This window comes from Scatophagus argus, chromosome 17 (assembly GCF_020382885.2).
Source record: "Scatophagus argus isolate fScaArg1 chromosome 17, fScaArg1.pri, whole genome shotgun sequence".
In the NCBI taxonomy this organism is placed as follows: Eukaryota; Metazoa; Chordata; class Actinopteri; family Scatophagidae; genus Scatophagus; species Scatophagus argus.
In genome coordinates this window covers 2560925-2587088 of record NC_058509.1, presented here as the reverse complement: position 1 = coordinate 2587088, position 26164 = coordinate 2560925, and the positions used below count along the sequence as shown (strand labels likewise).

The 26164-nt window shown below is 42.4% G+C and overlaps 3 protein-coding genes and 1 non-coding gene across 13 annotated transcripts; 1 reads left to right on the top strand and 3 right to left on the bottom strand.

The window, feature by feature from the left end:
• Window positions 1–4840: 4840 nt before the first annotated feature.
• On the bottom strand, window positions 4841–12110 carry LOC124074671 (major histocompatibility complex class I-related gene protein-like). Of its 2 annotated transcripts, none has more exons than XM_046417837.1 (6): window positions 11953–12110; window positions 10841–11110; window positions 9892–10170; window positions 8908–9210; window positions 8728–8832; window positions 4841–5979 (listed from the first exon to the last, which is right to left on the bottom strand). In XM_046417837.1, exons 1-6 carry the CDS (start codon window positions 12008–12010, stop codon window positions 5915–5917), a joined length of 1080 nt encoding a protein of 359 aa, XP_046273793.1. In that variant the 5' UTR covers window positions 12011–12110; the 3' UTR covers window positions 4841–5914. The 2 variants fall into 2 exon arrangements, with proteins under 2 accessions (XP_046273793.1, XP_046273792.1); XM_046417836.1 differs by lacking the exon at window positions 11953–12110 and adding an exon at window positions 11294–11524.
• A 5005-nt stretch (window positions 12111–17115) lies between these two features.
• trnav-cac lies at window positions 17116–17188 on the top strand. Its single transcript has one exon. It is a non-coding gene; the product is annotated as a tRNA-Val (tRNA).
• Window positions 17189–17406: 218 nt separating this feature from the next.
• LOC124074905 (tubulin beta chain-like) lies at window positions 17407–18411 on the bottom strand. Its single transcript, XM_046418241.1, has 3 exons — window positions 18406–18411; window positions 17999–18295; window positions 17407–17794 (listed from the first exon to the last, which is right to left on the bottom strand). Exons 1-3 carry the CDS (start codon window positions 18409–18411, stop codon window positions 17639–17641), a joined length of 459 nt encoding a protein of 152 aa, XP_046274197.1. The 3' UTR covers window positions 17407–17638.
• Window positions 18412–19760: 1349 nt separating this feature from the next.
• On the bottom strand, window positions 19761–26086 carry LOC124074660 (major histocompatibility complex class I-related gene protein-like). 9 transcript variants are annotated; one of them, XM_046417815.1, is made up of 9 exons: window positions 25937–26086; window positions 24825–25094; window positions 24040–24318; window positions 23045–23358; window positions 22873–22987; window positions 22459–22476; window positions 22218–22232; window positions 22030–22075; window positions 19761–20932 (listed from the first exon to the last, which is right to left on the bottom strand). In XM_046417815.1, exons 1-9 carry the CDS (start codon window positions 25992–25994, stop codon window positions 20929–20931), a joined length of 1119 nt encoding a protein of 372 aa, XP_046273771.1. In that variant the 5' UTR covers window positions 25995–26086; the 3' UTR covers window positions 19761–20928. The 9 variants fall into 9 exon arrangements, with proteins under 9 accessions (XP_046273771.1, XP_046273769.1, XP_046273773.1 ...); XM_046417813.1 differs by having other exon boundaries at window positions 19761–20421; window positions 22040–22075; XM_046417817.1 differs by having other exon boundaries at window positions 19761–20421; window positions 22040–22075; window positions 22873–22968; window positions 23056–23358.
• Window positions 26087–26164: the final 78 nt, after the last annotated feature.

Genomic DNA, 26164 nt, shown 5'->3' with positions numbered 1-26164 from the left:
GTGTGGTGCCCCCGCCCCCCACCAACCCAAAGAGAATGTCGGAATAGAGAGAGATAAGATAATTAGAGATAAAGTAAAACAAACTAAACATTAAACAACCAATTTAAAGTGCACAACCAAAAATATATAAATATTTATATAATAATATATTAATATATGCAAGAAAATACACATTTCACATCACAAGCATAGAAAAGCACAACAAAGAAATAAGAATAATTGAATATAAATAACAACAATAAAAATACAAGTCAAAATACACAAATCCTTCACACACACAGAACTAAAACCTGACCCTTCTGGTGACAACATCTCCCATTAGGAAAAAAGAAATCTGATGCCACCTAACTTGGCCCTCTGCGTACCAACTCGGTCCTGATGCTGTCTGTCAGAGGTGATGGCCAGTCTGCAGGGTCTGTTGAAAGAGGCTCTTCTCCAGTGGAAGATGAACTTTGTGGGGGTTCAGGCATTTCTGTAGAACAGCACATTTGATTTGGCACATTATTCAAAGCACACAGCAGTGGAACAAAACATGGTTTTAAGAAATAGCAAAACTGGATTAATCACAACTAACAGGAAAAGAAATGTGTACAGGCAGGTAAAATCCACAGATAAAACACACTGCTACTTCTATCTTCACACACACACACACACACACACACACACACACACACACACACAAATGAGAGCAAAGCACCATCCACCTATAGGCTCCTGCTGAGGAGAAGCAGCAGCAAACTCCTCATGGCCTTCCTGAGACATGGCAGGAGATGCCATAGAAGCCATAGCAGCCGTAGAGGTGGATGGGATCTCCTGATCCTCTGCTCCAGATGAGGCCTCTGTTGCTGGAGACTCATCCTGGGCAGGAGGCTCCAAAATATTTTAGCAGTGCTGCTGGAAGTGCATTAATGTAAACATGCATGAACGGCACACTTAAATACATTAGCTATCACTTAATGTTATTACGCCTATTACATGCTATTAACCTACAGATTAACCAACGGGGAGAAATGCTTCACTGCCCAAACTCTATTAACGTTATACTGAGACAGAAAATAATGGACGAAATGTGGGCAACGTCCGTCTTTTTAAGGCTAGCTTACTGCACGGAAAATCCCGACGGCCAAATACAGTACGCAGCGATAACCAAATGGTCACAAAGCAATGACAGCAAAGGTGCTGATGGCTTAAGTGTAGACACAGTTATTGGTATGTATGAATGTTAACTCAGATAATGTTCAGGTTAACTATAACCAGCACACAAAACAGCAAACAAGCTAATGACCGCTAAACAATTAACGTTAGCCCCTTTTCATAACGTAATTACAGTCGTACGCTGCAGAGGGAACATTAGCTACATACCTTTGTTTTTGGACCGCTTCTCCTCTTCTTCTTTCCTTTTCTTTCTCAAATAAGCACCTCTGGCCTTCTTATACCCATTATGATTATTACCTGAATCGGAGTCGCCTCGGGAGTCAACAGGTTACGCTGATGCCAATGGCCTCTGACGTGACGGACAGCAGGGGTCAAGACTAAACCAACACATTGGTGGTGTACAGATTGTACAGACACATTTTTGTATAGTGAGGCTGTATTATTGGCCTTCGTACAACCCTAACAGTCGAAAAACAAGAGTGTATGGAATTTGAAATGGGCCTACAGCAGGCAACTGGTGTTATGAATGAAATTTACTTTATTAAATATAAATTTATGGACATCCTCCTTATTCCAGTGGTGTGACCTCAGTGAGTGACCCTTCCTCCACCCCCACCCCCATCCCCATCTTGCAGAGTTGCAGACAGAAACAAACAGACAGAAGGGAACTACACAACCACTAAAGAAACTTTCTCCAGTCAGATAAGATCTGACAGGTTTTCTAATTTAATGCAAACTCAATCACACTGTCAGAGTTCAGTGGAGCTCCAGGACTTTTACCTTCAAACACTGAAACTGTTTCTAAATTTACTTCACTCATACAAACTCTGGCTTTTACAGTCTCAGTTTTGATTTAAATTTACTTTAGAGCCAGAGCAGGTTATATGAATATTATTGTGTCCATGAAACCACATCAGTGTCACAAACGGACGTCGAACAAACTTCGATGCAGAGTTTGACAAGGCTGAGGTCTGAGCAAAAAGGTTTTTTAAAGAGGCGAAAACTCAAAGAAAGCACACTTGCTGTAGCACAGGATCTAAGAAAACTGTGGCAAAAAAACTCCTGGCAATACATGGCAAGACAAAAGATTTCTTGGCAAGAACACACAGACAAACACTCTGATAAGGTGACTGGGAAGGACTAAATAGACAAGACAACGAGACACAGGTGACACACATTAGGAGGGAGAAAGCAATCAGGAAAACCAAAAGCAAAGCTACATGAAAACAGGACACACAGGGGAAGAGACGCTTTCAAAATAAAACAGGACATGACAAAAACCTTGAACATAAAACATGGAAACACATGACAAGACAAGCATGAAACATGGCACATGTTTGTTTTATCTTTGGAAAGTGTGCTTGAGTTTAAAATAAATAAAATAAATTAATAAAATCTGTTATAATTAATAACACGAGGACACCTGAGAGAGGGACAGAAACAAAGAGACAAACAGATGAAATCTGCAGAGCAAAGAGGATCTGACAAATCCTGTTCACTGCATGATGTGGTGCTGTTCTCTCAGTCCTGTCGTGTGTTCGTGATTCAACAGCAGACACTCAGTGCACTTTTTTCTCTTTGATGGATCAAACCCAACTTCTGCTTCAACACCAGCTGTTGTTCATTAAATTCAGATTTACACCCTCATGGTGTTACGCCTCCGTGCATCAGTCAAGTTACACTTTCCATCCGTGTCTGCAGTGACTGACAGGGAGCTTCGTCACAGGTGACATTCACCTGAAGCTCAGTTTCACCAACACCAGTGAGTTTGGGGTGCAGTGCAAAGCAGTTCAAACCGGTTCAGTATGTGACCACATGTGAAACCTGGTCACAGTCTGCTCTTCAGTTCCTGACTTCTGCTGTTGAATGATGGACAGAAAACATCATGTTGTCACAGTGAAGTTGACCTTTGACCTTTGGCAGTGAAAATGTCATCATGTTTTGTGAGGTCACAGTGAGCTTTTGTCACCAAACTCTAATCAGGTCATCATCATGTCCAAGTGGACGGGTGTGCCACACCTTAATACAACAGCAGACCACAACAGACCATCTGAAGACACAATCGCCTGTCGCAGTCAGTGCTGACAGGGAAACATGAGAGAGAAGCCACAAAATGCCCCACATGAGACACCTGGATCAGTCGAGCAGCTCACCTGCTTTGTGCTGAGGGAGGTGAGAGTGTTTCTGTACTCTGTACAGGTGAGCCGATGACTCCGACGCCACGGTTTGTTTCAGTCCGCCGCAGCTCGTATCAGGTAACAAGCACCACGTCACTGATGACGTTCATCAGACACAAGAGGATCGTTTTAGTCTTCATGTTTTTCAGACAATAAAAACCTGAGAAGGGTCAGTTGTTTGGTGCTTTTGTTTTGATGTTTCCTGGTTGTGTTTATGTTCTCTGAATGTTTGAGACGTGTTGCCTCATCTGTTACCAGTACAAATTCACTTTAACTGCCACATTTTTTATTATGCGTGTGTTTTCTCCACAGTGTGTTCATTTTGTGTGTGTGTTTCCTTATTCTAACTTGTGTCTCCTCCCTTTTCCATCTGTGTGTGCTGCGGTTAGATAAGAACAAATAGTTTAAATACGAGCCAAAAGTGTTTCGGGTGTGGTGACATTTTTTGGCCCTGATGTTGCTTCACTTTCTGAACCTGACGACACTGATGACCAGTTTGTTCCATAGACATCATGATGGAGGGACTGTGGTGTGAACTCTGACTCTGTGCACACTTTTTAGCACTTTGTAATATCCACTGTATGTGAGATTTCACCAAAGCTGCCTTCAAGATGCTGCCTGATGATGGGAGAACTGAATGCTTGTGTGTTCTGCTTTTATTTGTTCCTTTTTTTACTTTCGTTCCATTTTTGTCTTTACATTCTGTGGAATTGAGTCATTTTCTGAGTTCTGATGTATTTCCAACACAATGTGTTGTCTGCACAAACTGCAGAAGTTTTGGCTGGACGTCCCATGTGAGTCAGACTCCTCATCACAGGAACAAACCTGCCTTGAACTTCGTCTTGTGTCTTTCACTTTCCTGACTTGTTCCTGTCCGAGTTCACATTTGTTGTTGTCTTTGAGTGGAAAGTTACTGAGACACACAAGTTTACTTGGTGTGAAATGTCTATAATATTTTGTAATTGTATTTTGTTTCAAGAATTTCCCTCCAGGGATTAATAAAGGAATTCTGATTCTGATTCTGATTAATATGTTGAACTCGTGTGTGAGCTCCTGTAGTCCGTCTGTGTGTGAGGTGTGCAAAGTGCTCAGGATGTGACAAAAACAAACAAACAAACAAAAACATCCTGCATAAGAAAAGCCTTGTTGTGTTCTTCTTGGATTTTTGGTGATGTACATGTGATTTTGATTGATTCATATTTTATTATCATTTATTTTAATCCTTTATTCAAAGAGATCTTTTTTCTGTTCCTGCCTGCTCTTGTCTGCCAGCTAAAGTCCAACACACAAGCTGACACATCAGGCAGCAGCTGCAAAGGAAAAAGAAATATTATCACTGTGCCTTTGAATAATCTGTTTTCACTCCTGGAATTAAAACCTGCTCGTGTTTTGGTTGAGTTTTCCTTTTGCTTCATACATTAGACGTGGGGAGTCCTGCTGTGCATTGAGCCTTGTAGGATTATTAACACTCAGGTAACATTCATAACACTGCAAAAGAACAACTGATGTGTACCAAAGGAAGGTGAACCTTTTTATGAAAGTGCAGCATTAAATCCATCCATCAAATCATATAAATCACAACTATTCATTCAGTTACGTAACAGCAAGCAAATTTTCGTCTCATTTAGTTTGTCGTGTTGTACAGTGTGATACGTGTCACATGAGGGAACTCAGTGAGGACGACCGACAATCAGGTCTTGGATTCAGGTTCTCAGAGGCCTCAGAGTCTTCATCAGGAGCTGTGAGGTCAGAAACAAACTGAAACTGCATCAAGTCCACTTTAACAAACAGTAAATCCAAAAAACAGTCCAGAAAAAGACTTTTAATCTACAGTGGAAAGTTTGTGTCAGATCAGCAGACACAAACTAAAGATTAATGAACTCAAAACTCAAAACGATGAGCAGGTTGTCTGGATTGATTTCTCGCTCTGCCACAAGGTGGAGCCACAATGTTGTCCACATTAACTTTTCTCCCTGAAGTAAAAACTGACAGCTAAACCAGGCAGCATAAACACACACAGGATCTGTTTCAATCTGAAGGCCTGTCAACACAACAAACAAACTACACGCAAAGTAACACTTTGTAGGGTCTAAAAAGCTTACAGACAGAACAGTGTGACCACGCAACAAACTGAGAAACGAAATATAAAAAGTACAAGCACACCGACTGCAGTAACATCAGTACAGGCTGGACACACGTAAAGCTAAAACTGCAGACTCTCAATTGTCCTCAAGTGAGATTAATTAGCGTAACCAGGAAATAATAACCACATTCAGAGGCAATGAAATATGTGTAAAATTATATTAATTAGTGACTCATAATACTCACAGTTCAACGGATGCACAGAAGAACCAAACAAATGTAGTAACACCAGTTTTCAGGGTTTAATTATCTTAATGACTCTAAGAGGGGAGAGTGGAACATACCACTCTCAGACAGGGAGGGGGAATTATCTAAGTGGTGTTGGCCTTTTTAACAAACAGGAAGCCTTCTGTCACCTGACAGGTTCTTTGACTTCACATCTCAGTGTTACATATAAACACACTTGGATTAAAAATAACAAACTCAAAGTCCATTTAGGCTCAAGTAATAACAGTTTTGATCCACAGTAACATCACTGAAGTCCTCCTCCAATCTTCACTGAAGCCTGTCAAGACAGATCAATACATGAAGAATTAGATAACTGATCAGGTACTGATTAGAGTTCATACTGGACATTATTAACATTCATTATGTCAGTGAATTAATCTGTTTCCATCAGTGCTGGAAAGTAAATGATGACATTGACTCAAACACTGTGCTGAGCAGCAGTTCTTAGAGAAATGTACGTCACCAGAGTAGTTTAAGCCAGATGTTCCCAGCAGACTCTCACTGTTGGTTTAGGTCTGGCAGGTCTATTCAGCTTCCTCCCCCACCACCTTATCCAACTCACTGGTCCAGTCTTCCACGATCAGGACGACTAACGTATTGTTCGCCTTGGATCTGAGTTTCAAGTAATGGACGGATTCTCCTTTCCAGCACCCTGGCGTAGACATTCCCAGGGAGGTTTGTGATCCCTCTATAGCTGGAGCACACCCTCTTTTCAAAAAGGGGGACCACCACCCCAGTTTGCAACTCTACTTGTACAGCCCCTGTTGACCGCGCAATGTTGCAGAGGTGTGTCAACCTTGACAGCCCCACAACATCCAGAGCCTTAAGGTACTCTGGACAAATCTCATGCAACCCCTGGGGCACCGCCACTGTGGAGTTGTTTAACTACCTCAGTTGTTTCCTCCAAGGAATGCATGTCAGTGGAATTAAAGAGATCCTCGAAGTATTCCTTCCACTGCCTGACAACATCCTCAGTCGAAGTCAGCAGCACTGTTCCGTGACTGCCCGAGCCTGTAGCCAGTACAGGACAGGGTCCTCAGCCAGACGTTCCCAGCAGACCCTCACCATTGGTTTAGGTCTGCCAGGTCTAGTCGGCTTCCTACCCCGTCGCCTGATCCAACTCACGGTTGGTAGTGATCAGTTGACAGCTCCACTCCTCTCTTCACCCGAGTGTCCAGAACATATGGCCGTACACCTGCTGATACATTACAAAGTCGATTTATCGACCTGCGATCTAGGGTGTCCTGGTGCCGGGTGCAATTGTGCACACCCTTATGTTCAAACATGGTGCCAGTTATGGCCAAACTGTGACTGGCACAGAAATCCAATAACTGAACACCCCTCGGATTCAGATCAGGCAGGCCGTTCCCAGTCATACCCCCTCTCAGGTCATACTGTTGTTGCCCACGTGGAATTCCCAGTCAGGGTTTCTTCCAGCACCCATCCCAGGGACCAAAAAGGGTGGGTACTCTGAACTGTCATTTGGTGCATAAGCACAAACAACAGTCATGACCGGGTCCCCGACCTGAAGACCCCAACATGCAGGCAGTGGAGTGATAAGTAAGTCAGATACTGACTACAAAGTAATGCGTTGTCTGCAATAATGGGTAAAAAGTAGTGTAACACGCTAACACTACTGAAAATTTGGTAATGAAACGTAATTCCCTTTTCAATTCGGCGTAACATTAGCCTACTTTCCCCAGGGACAGATTTGACAGCGACACCGCCTTGTCAGCTGCACGCTTGCGCAATAGTCAAGGGCTCTCATTCCACATGGTACATGACAGAGGCTGGTAGAATGAAGAGCACAAGAAGCAGCAAAAAGCAGCCAACGATAACTTTTGAGGGATGGAGGTATTCGACTTACTTCAAACTCGTTGAAACTAAGTGGAGGAATGTGAGTGAAGGTGTACACTGTGCTCTGGCCAGAAACATTTGTCAACTCAACTGCCAACCTCACCAAGCATTTGAAAGGAAAACATGCTAACATGAAGCTTGTAGCTCAAGATCCCCAGGGAAATTATATGTCAAGTCCAAGCCCAAATAAGCAGCGAAAACTTTTCACCAGGTAATTAAACTAGAGTTGGCCAAACTTGTGTCAATCATTGTTGGAAAAATGTTGCCCATCAATGATGAGGTATAATCACACATTTTGTGCTGATGTGGAACAGGTTGCCTGCCACCTGATCCATAGACATAACTCAAACCTATGTCTGACATCCTCTTTTCTATCTGCCATCATACTGTGAAGAAGTGCCAGCATATTCAGTTAACATAGCCTTTTTTAATTCTGAGGTTAGTCATGCTTTCAGTTGTGCTTAATGTTATTTTGGCTAAAGTGTCTTTGGCTCCAAGCTGTATTTTGCCATTTTATTTTATCTACACAAGCCATCAACATCAAGCCATTTTGAAGTTATTCTTTTTCCTGTCGGACTTAGATGAGGCATGTTTTATTTTGAGACATATTAAACCATTTTATGGTTTTCATCATGTTGTTCCTAAGCAGCCTATTGATACGATTTGCACCAGCTTTACACCAATTTAAGGGAAAGCCTGTTTAATAAAACAGTATAAAGTTATTAAAAAAAGCCCTTATGTATTTTGTGTTCACCTATATGGCCATAAGATGTATCGAGGCTATGTTATTTGATATTGTTTCATAAGGCTTTACTGGTGGTGTTGAAGCCTATAACAGCCCAGTATTTTCTTGTCAAATGCTCTGTTTGCGGCATTAAAAACATTAATAAAGAGCACAAGAGAAACACCTGTTACATCCTCCATAAGACACAGTAACCAAGTAAAGTAACCAATTACTTTTTAAAGTAGTAACGAGCAATGAGGAAACACTACTTTTTAAAAGTAACTTCCCCAACACTGGATACTGACAAAAAACAAATATTGTGCATCCATACCTACAGTGTGTACTTATACTAACATACAGAACATCTGCTGAGGACCTCTGAGCTCCTCTGAACATCAGCCAGCTCAACCAATCCAACAGTGGAGTAACGATGGCTTCACTCACCAGTTCTGTTCCTTCTCCACATGAGGAGTCCACAGATGCAGAGTGTCAGCAGAAGTCCTACAACAACTCCAACAACTGCACCAGTAGGAAACTCTGAGGGAGGAACTGGAACCAACACAGAACATTCACACTTTGTCTCCACCACTGGAAGGAACAAACAACAAATGATCTCAGTCTTACCTTCATTGGTCCTGATGTCTGCTTTGTCCAGTTTGGTGACGATCTCCTCCTTCACACCTGAGAGCTCAAACACACAGGTGTACCTACTCCAGTCTTCAGGTGTGACTGATGAAAGCTTCAGCTCAGCACTCATCTGGAAGGTTCCATCGTGGTTGGGGAGGATCTCTCCGAGCTCCACGTCCTCATGAAGCTCCTCTCCATCTTTCCTCCAGCTGAGTGTGGCTCTCTCAGGGTAGAAACCTGTAGCGTGGCAGCTGACTGGAGAGGAGGGAGTCTTCTGGAGGAGAGACACTGAGGGAAGATCTGCAGAGAGAGAAAGTGTGACAAAGAGAAGGAAAGAGACAACAAAGAGAGAAGGAGTGAGAGAGGGAGAGGGGGCAGAGAAACATAAAAGAAAGAGTGGAAAAGAAAGGAAAAGAAAACAGGAAAAAAGATGAATAAATTCACTTTAAAGCCTTCATCTGCAGATACGATGACATCCTGATATTATCGTGCATCCCTATGAGATAACAGTGGCTGAATAACCCTAAAGGTCCATCAACAGTAGGAGTGGTGAAATTCATCCACCATAAATAAGCAAGTACACACAACAGTAAGACTACAAACTTACAGTCTAACATTTGCATGCTAATATTTAAAAAATACAGCCGAGGCTGATGTGAATGTGGTGCGTTTTGCAGGTATAAACACCAGTAATCTGTGTCATAATGGCACCAGATTAAATATTATGAACAATATAAATAATATAAAATTCAATCACAGTGTCAGAGTTCAGTGGAAATATTTCTATTTGCAAACACTGAAACTGTGCAAGTTTACTTCATTTATACTGTCTGTGCACTGGTTTATACAGTCTCAGTGTTTTGACAGAAGAAGCACGTAATATCAGACTGATCAGAGTGACAACACAGTGACAGTTCAGTCTGAGCAGGTTATATGAACATTATTGTGTCCATTAAACCACATCAGGTCATGTGACTCTACCTGTTCTCAGCAGAGAGCTGTTGCCATAAGCCAAATATGTCTTCAACCACTGAGGGTAAATCTGAGTGAGGCGTATCTCAATGTTTTTTATTCTTGCTTTGTCGGCATCCCAGTTCAGTTTGATGCTGACAGCTTGTGGTTTTGGTGTGATCCATGTCAACGTCTTCAGGTCAAATGATATCAAATCTTCTCCATCATAACCGTACTGTACAAGTCCATCAATCTCTCCAGTCTCATCATCCCACTCACAGCCACTCATGACCTGCAAAACATGGACACCTGAGAGAGAGAGTATAAACATGTTAATTAACATGAATATCACGAAGTTCACAGTCAGCCATTTTATTACTCGCAGACCTTTTTATTATTGTTATTATCCATCCTCCAACTTCTGACTTATGTTTGGCTGAGATCAGTGGACACACTGCATGGATTTCATGAAGAGCTTTGCTTGTTTATTTATCTTCATGTCATAACTTAAATCACAGCTTAACATATCAATTTATTCTGCTTGTTATGCTGTGTAAACATTACTTAACCAGAACTGGTGATTAATCAATGCTCTTTGTGCCCCTTATTGTAAAGTGGAAAACATGGATCCCTTAAGCAGCACTTCATAAATGCATAAGGCTTCAGAACAGCATTACTGAACCATAATTAACCCTTTAACAATGGTGTACTATTGTTTGTGCATACTGTTCCAACAAAAAGTGAAATCTATCACACAGAAACACTCTACCTCAACTTTATTTTGCACTACATTACACTGTTTACTGTTGTATATATACTTTTTATATATTGGCTTGTATATATATTTTACATATGCCACTTTTTATTTTGCTATTTTTAACTTTTGTTTAGCTTGTTGTGTGTATTGCTGCTGCTGCACTGCAATTTCCCAGCCTGGGATCAATAAAGTATATCTATCTGTCTATCCATCTATCTTTACCTCCACTCTGGTTGAAGCGCTGCGTCAACGTATGAATCGTGGCTTTAAAGAAGTTGGGCAGAATTTTCAAACACTGTTGGTTGTACAACTCAAATTGCTGAAGATCGGATTGCAACTGCTTTTCCACACAGTCCTGTTTGGCTTCTGGTGTCTTTTTGTCGGAGTCGCAGGAACCCAAAAGAACATCATCAACAGAACCGACGCCAACAAACTCCGGGATGTTTGGGAGTCCAGAAGACACAGTGTAGAAATACTTCAGGGAGTGTTTGACTGCAGGACGAACAGGTTTATACATTCAGTATGAATATAAAATGAATATAACACATACAAATAAAATATACAGACATAAACATGACGTATTCAATAGGATTCAGTGAAAGTAAAGTGCGTCCCTGAGGCAGGCAGGATGAAAATTCAAAGAGCTTAACGTAAATATTTAAAGGGTTTTGTTACCTGCTGATGAAACGTGACATAAGAGAAGAAACAAAAATAAATGTTTCATCTTGTCTCGATGAAAACGTGTGGGTAAAGGACCGAGTAGGTCGAGAGGACTGAAGGTGGGAGCCGCAGTAACTACTGACAGAGTTTCCAACCTTCAACTTTAAGATCAGTGTTTTGTCACGTTTTATAAACAATCTTCTTCTTCATTTCTACATTTATCATTGTTGAGATATGTTCATTGTGTCCTCAGCTGTGTGTGTCATGTACTGTTCTGTACTATGTATATATATGTTCATGCCACAGGGAGGCGCTAAGGTGCGTGTTATAGAGAGCGCATCTGCGTCGTTATGTTGTTGTTCCGGTTGATTTACTGCAGCTGTACAAGAGAATGAACTGTCTGACCGTGAGACTGATGTGTCCGCAGTTTAGCAATAAACGTGCCAAGAACGACTAAAGATGATTCATCTCCACCGTTCAATGCAACGTTAGCTGTAATAACAGCATACCACAACTTAACAATCATTTCTATTTGTCTTCTCTGCAAGTCCTGTGATTAATCATCAAAGACAATCAAACGCACCTTCAGTTCGTGTGTGCAGAGCGGACTGAGTTATATGAGGAAACGACGCGTTTTGTCTTTTAACATCAAACTTAAAATAAAGTGAATTGACCTGCCACCGCCACATGTGGACCTGTTCCCAGGAGGACCACGAAGACCAGGGTCTCCATTTTGCAGATTTTCTAAAGTGAAATGTTTTGACCCACAGACAGCCTCGCTTTGCTGCTTCGTCGAGAGCGAAAGATGAAGTGAGGACTTCAGGGGCGCGTCCGTGTGAGCCAATGAGAATTCAGCTCGAGCCCAACGTCACTTATAACTTGGTAAAACAGACCCATTGCGGTTATTAATCATAATTCTCATTATGAGCTAATATGAATAAAAATAGCAGAAACACCCCATATTGTACCAACCTGTTGAATAAAAATGCAACAAACGTCCAGAGGAAACGCTGTCTGCGTCGAGCTCGCAGCATCCTCAAGGACTGTGTTATAGTTTCCGCCTACACTGGATGCACATTAAAGCACATATCCATCTGTATAGGATGTTCATAGTACTTAGAAACCCTGTATATTATGACAACTACCTGTATACCATGTTTATAGTATATCTGTAGCATAGACACCTGTACATACCCTGTACATACTGTAAATTACTGTATACCTGGCACTTACTGCTTATTGCACTTCTGGTTAGATGCCAAACTGCCTTTCGTTGCATTGTACTTGTACATGTGTAATGACAATAAAGTTGAATCTAATCTAATATATTTTTACATACACACACTGAATTTGTCTTTTGCATTTGACCCATCCTTAGTTGAACACACATGCAACACCCGGCAAATTACATGCAGTGAAACACACACAGGAGCAGTGGACTTCATCAAGCGCCCGGGGAGCAAATTGGGGGTTAAGTGCCTTGCTCAAGGGCACATCAGCCGGCTAATGGAGGGGGGAACATTTGTCGCATTAATCACTCCACCACACCCAAATTTCTCCTCCCCGTCCGGTGGGGGAATCGAACCGAAGCAGCTTCTCCAACCTCCAGGCCACGGCTGCCCCAGAGGGCCCCTGGATAAAGGAAAGTGACACTTCAACATCTGTGTTTAAAGACGCTCCAGCTTCTGTCACCGAAGAACCAGCTTTCAAATACTTTGTCCTTCTCAGAGCTGAGGTTTAATGTACAGCTCTGTTTTTTATGTTAGATAGTTATGTTTATTATGTTACAGCAAGGATGAAATTCAGTCCAACTTTGTTTCTAATTGTCTTGCATTAATGACAGAAACTCAACCAATTCCCTGACACATCTTTTGACAAAGGTCCATATCTATATATCCAAACTAAATCAGTCAAAGTCAAAGACTGAAACCTTTCTTTGAATGCTTAACATGAATGCTGGTAACAAATAAATTAATACACCTTTCATTTTGGAAAATTATACAATATATGTCTTTTTGTGGTTTTGTTTTGTTTTGTTTTGTTCAATTAAAAAGCTGTAAATTTCGATTTAATATGTATGTAATATTATTTTCATTATTGTCAGGGTTCCGTTTCAGACATGTCGAATTATGGTTGCTAAGCAACAGATAGCTTGGTTGGGGGAGGGGCTTCCCGAGCGCTTGTGTGTATGTGTTGCTTTGAAACTGTCGTGATGTCACAGATGAAAGCCAATGTGATTCCTTTGATTCAAAGCCAACTTGCTGTCTGAGCAAGGCTATAAATAAGCCCGTATCGAGCCTTTGCATCAGTTCCGATTTTTCAGAACACGTTCATTGCGTTCCCAGCAGACAAACACAGCGACTACAGTCAACGCCATGTTTTCATCAAAGAGGAAAGACAGGATGGATCTGACCCTTCCACTGACCACAAAGGAGAGTCTTCTCCCGCCCGTTCAGCTCTGCCTGGACAAGCTGACGGAGGCTCAGTGGGTCAAGCTGCAATCAGGGTCGACTGACAAGGCAACAGAAGATAACATAGCTAACGTGTTTGTGGATATAATTGACATCATATCCACAAACATTTATGAGGCCATCAAAAAGAACCTATCAGAGGGGCGTCCTGGATTTGTTGCATCACAGAACAGCATCAACATATCCAACAAGCAAGTCCAGGACTCCCTGGGTGATGTTGTTTCCCAAACTATTGGGGCAGCGATGGGTTTTCCAGAGGACTTCCACTGCATTTCCACAGTGGAGATCACCAGCCTCATGTCCAAGGAAATTAAGGAAAGGGTGAACTCAGAGCTCTCCGATAGCAGCGGAAATAGTGGAAGCAGCAAGACCTCCAACTCTCAGTCTTCCAAAAAGAGAGTGAAGAAAATTGTTAAGCACATGGTGAAAGTGCTTCAAAGATTTGCGGCAAAGATGTCATGCACGTCCAAGAAAGGTCAGCAGAGTCAAAAAACGGAAGCCGCTGAACCCAAGACACCCGAGGCAACACTGACAGAGGAGCCGGTTGAAAGTGAGGTGTCATTTTTGACCCCCGTAACTCCTTTGCATGAGGATGGACCAGAAGACTTTCCTTCTGGAGGACGCTTCTCTGAAATCAAGAAAGCCATCGAGGAGATCCTGGATGAGCAGTTAAATTACATCAGTGGCATCAACACCGAAGACATTTCAGAGGAAGAACGTCGGCAGTTTGTGTCCAGCACTGCCCAGGATACAGAGAAGGCAGCCTCTGAAATTTTGAAAGACATAATTGAAGAATTCCAGTTAGACGGCACACCAAGGAGGGTGTCTGAATCTGAGACCAAGACATCTTTCTGGAAGAAAGTGGACAATAAAATCAAGGCCTTTTTTGTCTACAGATTTGCCAAGGAGACAATGCTTACATTTGTAGCAAGACTGAGGAGAAAATTGAACTCCCCGGAAACTGGAGAGAAAGTAGTGCCGCAACTACTTGATGGGTTGGAATATGTTTTGGAGAACATGATGCCATCAGAGGAAAACCAGGACACAAAAGAGGCCAAAGATCAGGTGTGCCTCTACAAACACATTGCTGTTGGTATTTCCAGTGGCCAACACAAACTCAGCGTCAAGCATCTGGGTGAGATGGTGTACCACCATCTAAAACCCACAGGAAAGAAGCTACAAGTCATGGGCGAGATTCGGACGGAAGTGGACATGTTCATGAAAATGATGTGGAACTGGCTGAACCAGCAGGTACAAGAGCATGAGAGAAAGAAGGACCGTGCAAGTGCTGCTCTGAGCAAGATCAAGAGAGTGGTGGGAAATCTGCCAGCACTCACAAAGCGTCCCTGGATAAAGGAAAGTGACACTTCAACATCTGTGTTTAAAGGCGCATCAGCTTCTGTCACCGAAGAACCAGCTGTCAGTGATAACCTACCAGCTTCTGTCACTGAAGAACCAGCTGTCAGTGAAAAGGTATCAGCTGCGGTCACTGAAGAATCAGCTGCCCTTGATAAATCAGATGAAGCTTCAAGAGGGACCACAGTACGCTCAGTTGAAAGGTGGGAAAAAATGTGCCTTTTCTTGGTGACAGGACTGGTTAACCAAATTCTAGGTGCAGACGTGTGGAGTCATCTGTCCCAAGATGTCATCAACACCGTCATTGTGACACTAAAAAAGATGTTCTCTGCAGAGATGGCAGGCTCCGTCCTTCTAGACATAAAAGGCCACGACATTAAAAAGATCGTCAAGGCGGTGCAGAAGGACTTGTGCAAGAAGTTGGGCACCAAAACAACGGTCCAAATGCACCTGCTGTTAAAGGAAGAGTTTATTTACAAAGAAATAGTTGATTCTCTGAAAAAATATCTGATGAAACAACAAAAGAAGAGCTGCTGTGAAGGGTTCTTTCGAACTCTTTACAGGGTCATGGCTAAGCCATACAACACCTGCTTCTGAAGTCACACCAAAGAGCAGCCTAATCATCGGTGGTCTCAGAGCAGGTGGATAGAACAGGCCTTTTCCACAGCAGACATTTTGGACGGAAAAGCACACATGTAAGGTACTTAGGTGGAACATTCCATTTCTAGGTTTCTGCTTTTGTACTTGCTGACAAGTCAAAATGTCTGCTGTGAAAAATGTCTATTGGGACCTGAGATCCCGTCTCATGTCCAGGTGCAAACTCTGTGCTATCAGCTTCATTTCAACTGGTAGCACAAAGCGCTCAACCTGGATATGACGCAGGACATCACGTCTCAGGGCTGCACAGGTGCCTCAGTGTAAAACACTGTGGCCTCGCAGCAACGAGGTCAGCGCTCGATTCCGGGCCCTGACCTCCTTGCTGCGAGAAGGTACGACTACGGGTTTCCTCCGAGTGCTTCGGTTTCTTCCCATATTCAAATTAATTGGATATAAAAAATGAAATGAAACGAGAATTATTCGATTGAATAAAAATTGAGATCAATTCCAGTTAGACGGCACACCAAAGAGGCAGTCTGAATCGGAGACCAAGACATCTTTCTGGAAGAAAGTGGGCATAAAATCAAGACCTTTCTTCTCTGCAGATTTGCCAAGGAGACAATGCTTACATTTGTAGCAAGACCGAGGAGAAAATTTAACTCCTCGGCAACTGGAGAAAAAGTAGTGCCGCAGCTACTTGGTGGGTGGGAATACGTTTTGGAGAACATGATGCCATCAGAAGAAAACCAGGACACAAAAGAGGCCATAGATCAGGTGTGCCTCTACAAACACGTTGCCGCTGGTATTTCCAGTGGCCAACACAAACTCAGCGTCAAGCATCTGGGTGAGATGGTGTACCACCATCTAAAACCCACAGGAAAGAAGCTACAAGTCATGGGCGAGATTCGGACGGAAGTGGACATGTTCATGAAAATGATGTGGAAGTGGCTGAACCAGCAGGTACAAGAGCATGAGAGAAAGAAGGACCGTGCAAGTGCCGCTCTGAGGAAGATCGTGATTTAAAGAATGTCCCATCGGGGATAAATAAAGGAATTCTGATTCTGAGAGAGTGGTGGGAAATCTACCAGCACTCACATAGGACCCTGGATAAAGGAAAGTGACACTTCAACATCTGTGTTTAAAGACGCTTCCAGATATAAAAGACCACATCATTGAAAAGATCAAGGCGCTGCAGAAGGACTTGTGCAAGAAGATGAGCACCAAAACAATACGACTAATACGACTGCGGGTTTACTCCGAGTGCTTCGGTTTCTTCCCACATTTAAATTAGTCGGATAAACAAATGAAATGAAATGAAAAGTATTTTATTCAGTAAAAGTGTAGCAAATAGAAATAAATATATAAATAAAAAGTATATAAAAGTGAATTATATTTCTATTTTAAAATGTGTGAGTTTCCGTAGTGTAGTGGTTATCACGTTCGCCTCACACGCGAAAGGTCCCCGGTTCGAATCCGGGCGGAAACAGTATTCTTCCGTCTCACCAGACGGGCAGGAAAAATTTGGGTGTGGTGGAGTGATTAATGCGAAAAAATGCCTCCCCCCCCCTCCTTTAGCCGGCTGATGTGCCCTTGAGCAAGGCACTTAACCCCCCAATATGCTCCCCGGGCGCTTGATGCTGCCCACTGCTCCTGTGTGTGTTTCACTGCATGTAATTTGCTGGGTGTTGCATGTGTGTGTTCAACTAAGGATGGGTCAAATGCAGTAATCAAATTCAGTGTGTGTATGTAAAAATATATATACTGTCAATAAAAAGCTGATTCTTCTTCTTCTTTTCTCATGATTTCTTGCATGGATGCAGATGACTCCAGACTCTTCTAACTGGGATCATGATGAATAAAAAAAACAAAACTCGTGATTGTCAGTGCTGTGAATGAAGATTTGTTTGGTCAAGTTTTAACTGACTGGTGACTTCAGCTAAGTGAGATAAGTTTTCATTTTTTCAAATACTGTCGGTGAATGTAAAATACTGTATAATGCTTCGTTGTCCATGCAGTAGGTCTCGTCTGTGTTTTCTACCAGCTGGTGGACTGACAGTGTGGCGTTGTGCGGCTCGACAACCGTGTCTGATACCTGAAGACAAACAACAGCAACAGTTGTGGCTGCATTCAAACAACTAAAAGAGAAAGAAAACACTGCTACTTTACACTTTGTCACCATAAGGAAGCTGTTAATGCTTCACATTGATGACAAGTTACCTGAAATGTGGTGGTACATGAACACTTTGATGTTATTATTATTTCATTGTACGCTATGGGACAGCATTTCATGTGTTACCTTAGGAGAGGGCACCACACTGAAGGTGTTCATGATGCGGTCGGGGTATTCCTCTCTGATCTTGCTGATGAGCAGGGTGCCCATGCCTGAACCGGTTCCTCCTCCCAGGGAGCGTGTGAGCTGGAATCCCTGCAGACACTCGCAGCTCTTGGCCTCTTTTCTCACCACATCCAGGACCGAATCCACCAGCTCTGTCCTCTCTGTGTAGTGACCTTTGGCCCAGTTGTTTCCTGCTCCACTTTGACCTGGGGAATATAAAAAAAATTGTGAAAAAAAAAACAAACTATCATTTCTTCCCTGTCATTCGCTCAACAACCAGAAGACTTCAGTCACTGGTTTTGCATGCACAAAATATTCCGTTTTTTGTCCTTAAAGACAATAAAACTCGGTGTGTTGAGATGGTGTACCACCATCTAAAACCCACAGGAAAGAAGCTCCACCTCATGGGCGAGATTTGGACGGAAGTGGACATCCATCCATCCATCCATCCATTTTCTATACCGCTTATCCGTCAGAGTCGCGGGGGAGCTGGAGCCTATCCCAGCTGACTACAGGCGAGAGGCGGGTTACACCCTGGACCGTGCAAGTGTCGCTCTGAGGAAGATCGAGAGAGTGGTGGGAAATCTGCCAGCACTCACAGAGAAGAAGAATCAGCTTTTCTTGGCAATATATATATATATATGTATATACTTATATATACTCATATATATATATATACTCATATATATTTGAAGGCTCACCAGCGTCTCTTTTTCCTGAGGACACTGAAGAAACACCATCTGTCTTCAGCCATGCTGGTGAACTTTTACCGCTGTGCAATTGAAAGTATCCTGACCAGCTGTGTCACAGTATGGTATGGGAACTGCTCGGTTGCAGACCGCAAGGCGCTACAGCGAGTGGTGAAAACCGCCCAGCGCGTCACAGGGACTCCACTTCCAGGCCTTGAAGACATCCAGAGGAAACGCTGTCTGCGTCGAGCTCGCAGCATCCTCAAGGACTGTGTTATAGTTTCTGCCTACACTGGATGCACATTAAAGCACATATCCATCTGTATAGTATGTTCATAGTACTTAGAAACCCTGTATATTATGACAACTACCTGTATATCATGTTTATAGTATATCTGTAGCATAGACACCTGTACATACCCTGTACATACTGTAAATTACTGTATACCTGGCACTTACTGCTTATTGCACTTCTGGTTAGATGCCAAACTGCCTTTCGTTGCATTGTACTTGTACATGTGTAATGACAATAAAGCTGAATCTAATCTAATCTAATTAGTGAAAACACAGCGCTGTTCAGCTTCTGGACTTCACCTCCTCCGGACCAGGTCAGGTGTGCAGCACCAGTTACCATGGTGATCTAACCAGGTTCAACATCCCGTGCTAACACATTAATCTGGTTTCATGGTGAAACCCTCGGGATGAATCTCCTGTTTCATTTCATATAAAAGCAGCAAGACCATCCAGCAAAGATGAATGTCCCCATTTTGTAATTAGTGCGGCCTTAAGATTGTTCTGAAGCCAATCTGAAATGTTTTAAGGTTTCATGGGGAAGGTTTGAGACTGGCCCGTAGTTAATGATCACACATGGATCTACAACACTGCAGGTCATCTGTAGTCAGTGACAGTGAGATAACAGCACACTGAAGAAAGTGTCAGGTGTGCCGCCATGACGAGACATCAAACTGCTGACATTCACATGACTGCAACTACAGTCACAGGTGAACATGTGGACTTAAGGAAAGAGACAAACATTTGAAAGTTGTGGACTTTATTGAAAAGTGAAGTACAAATGAAAAGAGCAACACATTCAATTTTCTCATCCATTTATGCTCATCAATACTCAGTAACAAGTTGGACACTTTGTGCCAAACGTTGGCTGTGCGTTGCCATGGAAGCCCAGTATTCATGTTAGTGATGTTTTGAACACAACACCAACCTGACGTGTCCTCAAGCTGCCTTTAAGTCCTTCACTCACCAGAGCAAACAGCAGACGCTCTGTAGTCTTATATCTACATTGTATCTGCTCAGGCTAAACTACACTGACTGACTTGACAGGAAACTTCATGTGAAAGCTTTGTCTCGCTCAGTCCAACCACCATCACCGTCTATCAGGTTCAACCAGCCTCACCAACAGCCTCCAGTTGGCGACTCAGGTGGTTTGACAACATAAAGATTCATGAAAACGTTGGACACAGTTTTTACAACTGATTTTAAATGTCAAATAGAAATGGATAAAGTGACATAAAACTATGACTTGTATCATTTACGCATTAGGCAAATGAATTATAAGTACTATGACACTTTCATTGCAGGAAGTCATCTTTCAGTCTCTTTTACTTCTGCGAAGCTGCATAATGTGATACAAGTCACATGCAGGAACTCATCCAGTACGTTTGTCAACAGGTCTTGGATAGACAGCTGATGCCAACAGGCTCGATAAGCTCATCAGGAGAGCTGGCTCTGTCCTGGGAGTGGAACTGCAGTCTCTGGCAGAGGTGTCTGAGCAGAGGATGCTGAGGAAACTGCTCAACATCCTCAACAACAAGTCACACCCCCTGCAGGCCACACTGGAATCCTACCACAGCACCTTCAGTCGTAGACTGAGACCACCGAGGTGCTCCACAGAACGCCACAGGAAGTCCTTCCTCCCTGTGGCTATCAGACTCTTCAACTCATCCCCTTTCTCCACATAGGACAAAACAATTTATCCTGCACTACAATTAACACTTTAAGATTGTATCCGCACCTTATCTGCCATTATCTATATCTCATGTATATACTCTGTTATTTTTATTGTACTCTGGTGGTAGTCTATTGTACTATATTATTGTATTTTGTGGGGAAATTACTTTCTACTTTTGTAGGCTTCTTTGCATTGCAACCCTGGCACAACAATTTCCTGCGGGATCAATAAAGTTCTTATATCTGTGGAGATTCTCAGTCATCCAGGTCATATTACGCAAAGAGTTAAAGCAAGGCGTCTGGACTGTGTAGATAGGCTTGAAGACGTTTTGCTGCTAATCCAAGTAGCTTCATCAGTTCTGAAAACTGACTGGTGAGGAACCAATATATACCCCTCAGTGGGAGTGACTAAGTGAAACTAACTACAACAAAGGATCTGATGGTCCTGCAGATTAGTCTATGTAGTTGGACGGACAATGAATGGCCCCTGTGTCTAACGACTGGCTATCTGGTTCTAACGACTGGCTAATGGCTGTGAGAACGTTAATGAGTTCGGGTATGACCGATTAACGACCTATTGTTGTTATGGCTTTCATGTGAATTGGGGTGAAACTTCCTAGGTATGGATGGGCATCTTTTTACCATCTGTGTGGCTTCTGAGGTGGGGATGCACGTAAACAAAGAGGTGACATCAAAAGAGACCATGGTGTCCTCTGGGTCCATGAAGATTTCCTTGACTTTGCTCACAAAATCCTGGGAGTTGTGGATGTGATGAGGAATGTGTCCCACTAGTGGCGCCAAGATGTTGGCCAGGTGTTTGGCCACCTTGTATGTGACCGAGTTGGTGCTGCTGACACTTGGGTCTGAGGCGGGACTCCTTCTTTGTGTATCTTTGGGAGTCCATACAAACGTGGAGTGGCCTCTCTGGGGTAGAGCTGGAAGTAGAGCTTGCAGTTGATTATTTGATCTTTCTCCAGTTTTTGTAGATAACTAATTAGCTATTGTTTGCATTTGCTGGTGGGATCTCTCCTCAGCTTCTCATATGTGGCTGTGTCGCTGAGGAGGGCGGCGACTTTGGAGTGGTGGTCCTGTGTGTTGAGGATGACCGTGCATTTTCCTTTGTCTGCAGATAAGATCATGATGTCCTGGTCTTTCTGCAACGACATTAATGCTTTGCGTTCCTCTGTGGAAATATTGGATGGGGGTACCTTGGCACTGGAGAGGGTGGTTGTGACCTTCATCCAGAGTTGTTCAGCTTCAGTCTCAGTCAGGTTGTTGTTTTTGATGGCCGACTCAGTGGCTGTTATGAGTTCCACTAAGATAACATAAAGTTCTTATGTTATCTCATTCAGGTTCTCAGAGGCCTCAGAGTCGTCGTCAGGAGCTGTGAGGTCAAAAACAAACTGTGTTTCAGCAAAACAGTCTTGACAAAGTTCATCTGCACAATAATGTGAAACTCTTTTCAATCTACAGCATAAAGTTTGTGTCAGATCAGTTGAAACAGAAGAAAAGTACGTTTTACTCACCAGGTGGAGGTTGGGCTGAAATTAACAAAAGACAAACAAATGTCAGAAACAAACTGTGAAACTGCATCAAGTCCACTTTTATAAACAGGAAAAACAGGAAACAAACTAGAACAAGTTTGTCTTTTAATCTACAGCATAAAGTTTGTGTCAGATTAGCAGACACAAAGTAAAGAAAAATGGACAAACAATAAACATCTCATCTATTAATGAATGACATGAATTTTCACAAAAGCAAACTTACTCTCTGCTGGTCTGAATCCTGAAACACAGATGAGAGGTTACAGAGTTAAAAGTTCAATCTGAATTTAAGAAAGAAAACAAAAACCACAGACTTGTGCTTTGAGTATAAAGGCAGAACTGCAGCTTTAACATGTTATTCATATAAAATCTTTAAAATCCTTAAAGACTTAAAGACTGAAATATCAGCATCAGATGAACATCTCAATAAGAGCAGACATGATAAGAATATTTTAACTCCTCCACAGCAGAGCCGATCAGCATATCAGATACTGACAAACACCAAATGCTGCGCATCCATACCTACAGTGTGTACTTATACTAACACATACAGAACATCTGCTGAGGACCTCTGAGCTCCTCTGAACATCAGCCAGCTCAACCAATCCAACAGTGGAGTAACGATGGCTTCACTCACCAGTTCTGTTCCTTCTCCACATGAGGAGTCCACAGATGCAGAGTGTCAGCAGCAGAAGTCCTACAACAACTCCAACAACTGCACCAGTAGGAAACTCTGAGGGAGGAACTGGAACCAAGACAGAACATTCACACTTTGTCTCCACCACTGGAAGGAACAAACAAAAAATGACCTCAGTCTTACCCCAGTTGGTCCTGATGTCTGCTTTGTCCAGTTTGGTGACGATCTCCTCCTTCACACCTGAGAGCTGAAACACACAGGTGTACCTGCTCCTGTCCTCAGGTGTGACTGATGAAAGCTTCAGCTCAGCACTCATCTGGAAGGTTCCATCGTGGTTGGGGAGGATCTCTCCGAGCTCCACGTCCTCATGAAGCTCCTCTCCATCTTTCCTCCAGCTGAGTGTGGCTCTCTCAGGGTAGAAACCTGTAGCGTGGCAGCTGACTGGAGAGGAGGGAGTCTTCTGGAGGAGAGACACTGAGGGAAGATCTGCAGAGAGAGAAAGTGTGACAAAGAGAAGGAAAGAGACAACAAAGAGAGAAGGAGTGAGAGAGGGAGAGGGGGCAGAGAAACATAAAAGAAAGAGTGGAAAAGAAAGGAAGAGAAAACAGGAAAAAAGATGAATAAATTCACTTTAAAGCCTTCATCTGCAGATACGATGACATGCTGATATTATCGTGCATCCCTATGAGATAACAGTGGCTGAATAACCCTAAAGGTCCATCAACAGTAGGAGTGGTGAAATTCATCCACCATAAATAAGCAAGTACACACAACAGTAAGACTACAAACTTACAGTCTAACATTTGCATGCTAATATTTAAAAAATACAGCCGAGGCTGATGTGAATGTGGTGCGTTTTGCAGGTATAAACACCAGTAATCTGTATCATAATGGCACCAGATTAAATATTATGAACAATATAAATAATATAAAATTCAATCACAGTGTCAGAGTTCAGTGGAAATATTTCTATTTGCAAACACTGAAACTGTGCAAGTTTACTTCATTTATACTGTCTGTGCACTGGTTTATACAGTCTCAGTGTTTTGACAGAAGAAGCACGTAATATCAGACTGATCAGAGTGACAACACAGTGACAGTTCAGTCTGAGCAGGTTATATGAACATTATTGTGTCCATTAAACCACATCAGGTCATGTGACTCTACCTGTTCTCAGCAGAGAGCTCTCGCCATAAGCCAAATACATCCTCAGTCGCTCAGGGAAAATCTGAGTGAAGAATATCTCCATGTATTTTATTTCTGTTTTGTCAGCATCCCAACTCAGTTTGGTGCTGAAAGCCTGTGGTTTTGGTGTGATCCATGTCAACGTCTTCAGGTCAAATGATATGAAGTCTTCTCCATCATAACCGTAATGTCTAAAACCGTTAACTTCTCCAGTCTCATCATCCCACTCACAGCCTTCCATCCTCTGTAAAACATGGACACCTGAGAGAGAGAGTATAAACATGTTAATTAACATGAATACCATGAAGTTCACAGTCAGCCATTTTATTACTCGCAGACCTTTTTATTATTGTTATTATCCATCCTCCAACTTCTGACTTATGTTTGGCTGAGATCAGTGGACACACTGCATGGATTTCATGAAGAGCTTTGCTTGTTTATTTATCTTCATGTCATAACTTAAATCACAGCTTAACATATCAATTTATTCTGCTTGTTATGCTGTGTAAACATTACTTAACCAGAACTGGTGATTAATCAATGCTCTTTGTGCCCCTTATTGTAAAGTGGAAAACATGGATCCCTTAAGCAGCACTTCATAAATGCATAAGGCTTCAGAACAGCATTACTGAACCTTAATTAACCCTTTAACAATGGTGTGCTTTCTGCACAGCTGGACACAAAGGAGACTGAATGTAACTTTAAAACACATTTTTAAACATATTGTTGCAACAAAAAGTGAAATCTATCACACAGAAACACTTTACCTCCACTTTGATTGAAGCGCTGCGTCAACGTATGAATCGTGGCTTTCAAGAAGTTGGGCATATTTATCAAACATTCCTGGTTGTACATCTCAAAATGGTAAGGATCGATTTGGAATAACTTTTTCATCCAGTCCTGTTTGGCTTCTGGTGTCTTTTTGTTGGAGTCGCAGGAACCCAAAAGAACATCATCAACAGAACCGACGGCCACAAACTCCGGGAAGTTTGGGAGTCCAGAAGACGCAATGTAGAAATACTTCAGGGAGTGTTTGACTGCAGGACGAACAGGTTTATACATTCAGTATGAATATAACATGAATATAACACATACAAATAAAATATACAGACATAAACATGACGTATTCAATAGGATTCAGTGAAAGTAAAGTGCGTCCCTGAGGCAGGCAGGATGAAAATTCAAAGAGCTTAACGTAAATATTTAAAGGGTTTTGTTACCTGCTGATGAAACGTGACATAAGAGAAGAAACAAAAATAAATGTTTCATCTTGTCTCGATGAAAACGTGTGGGTAAAGGACCGAGTAGGTCGAGAGGACTGAAGGTGGGAGCCGCAGTAACTACTGACAGAGTTTCCAACCTTCAACTTTAAGATCAGTGTTTTGTCACGTTTTATAAACAATCTTCTTCTTCATTTCTACATTTATCATTGTTGAGATATGTTCATTGTGTCCTCAGCTGTGTGTGTAATGTACTGTTCTGTACTATGTATATATATGTTCATGCCACAGGGAGGCGCTAAGGTGCGTGTTATAGAGAGCGCATCTGCGTCGTTATGTTGTTGTTCCGGTTGATTTACTGCAGCTGTACAAGAGAATGAACTGTCTGACCGTGAGACTGATGTGTCCGCAGTTTCGCAATAAACGTGCCAAGAACGACTAAAGATGATTCATCTCCACCGTTCAATGCAACGTTAGCTGTAATAACAGCATACCACAACTTAACAATCATTTCTATTTGTCTTCTCTGCAAGTCCTGTGATTAATCATCAAAGACAATCAAACGCACCTTCAGTTCGTGTGTGCAGAGCGGACTGAGTTATATGAGGAAACGACGCGTTTTGTCTTTTAACATCAAACTTAAAATAAAGTGAACTGACCTGCCACCGCCACATGTAGACCTGTTCCCAGGAGGACCACGAAGACCAGGGTCTCCATTTTGCAGATTTTCTAAAGTGAAATGTTTTGACCCACAGACAGCCTCGCTTTGCTGCTTCGCTGAGAACGAAAGACAAAGTGAGCCAATGAGAATTCAGCTCGATCGTCAACGTCACTTATAACTCTGTAAAACAGACCCAATGAGGCGATGAAACGAAAGTGAAAGTTAA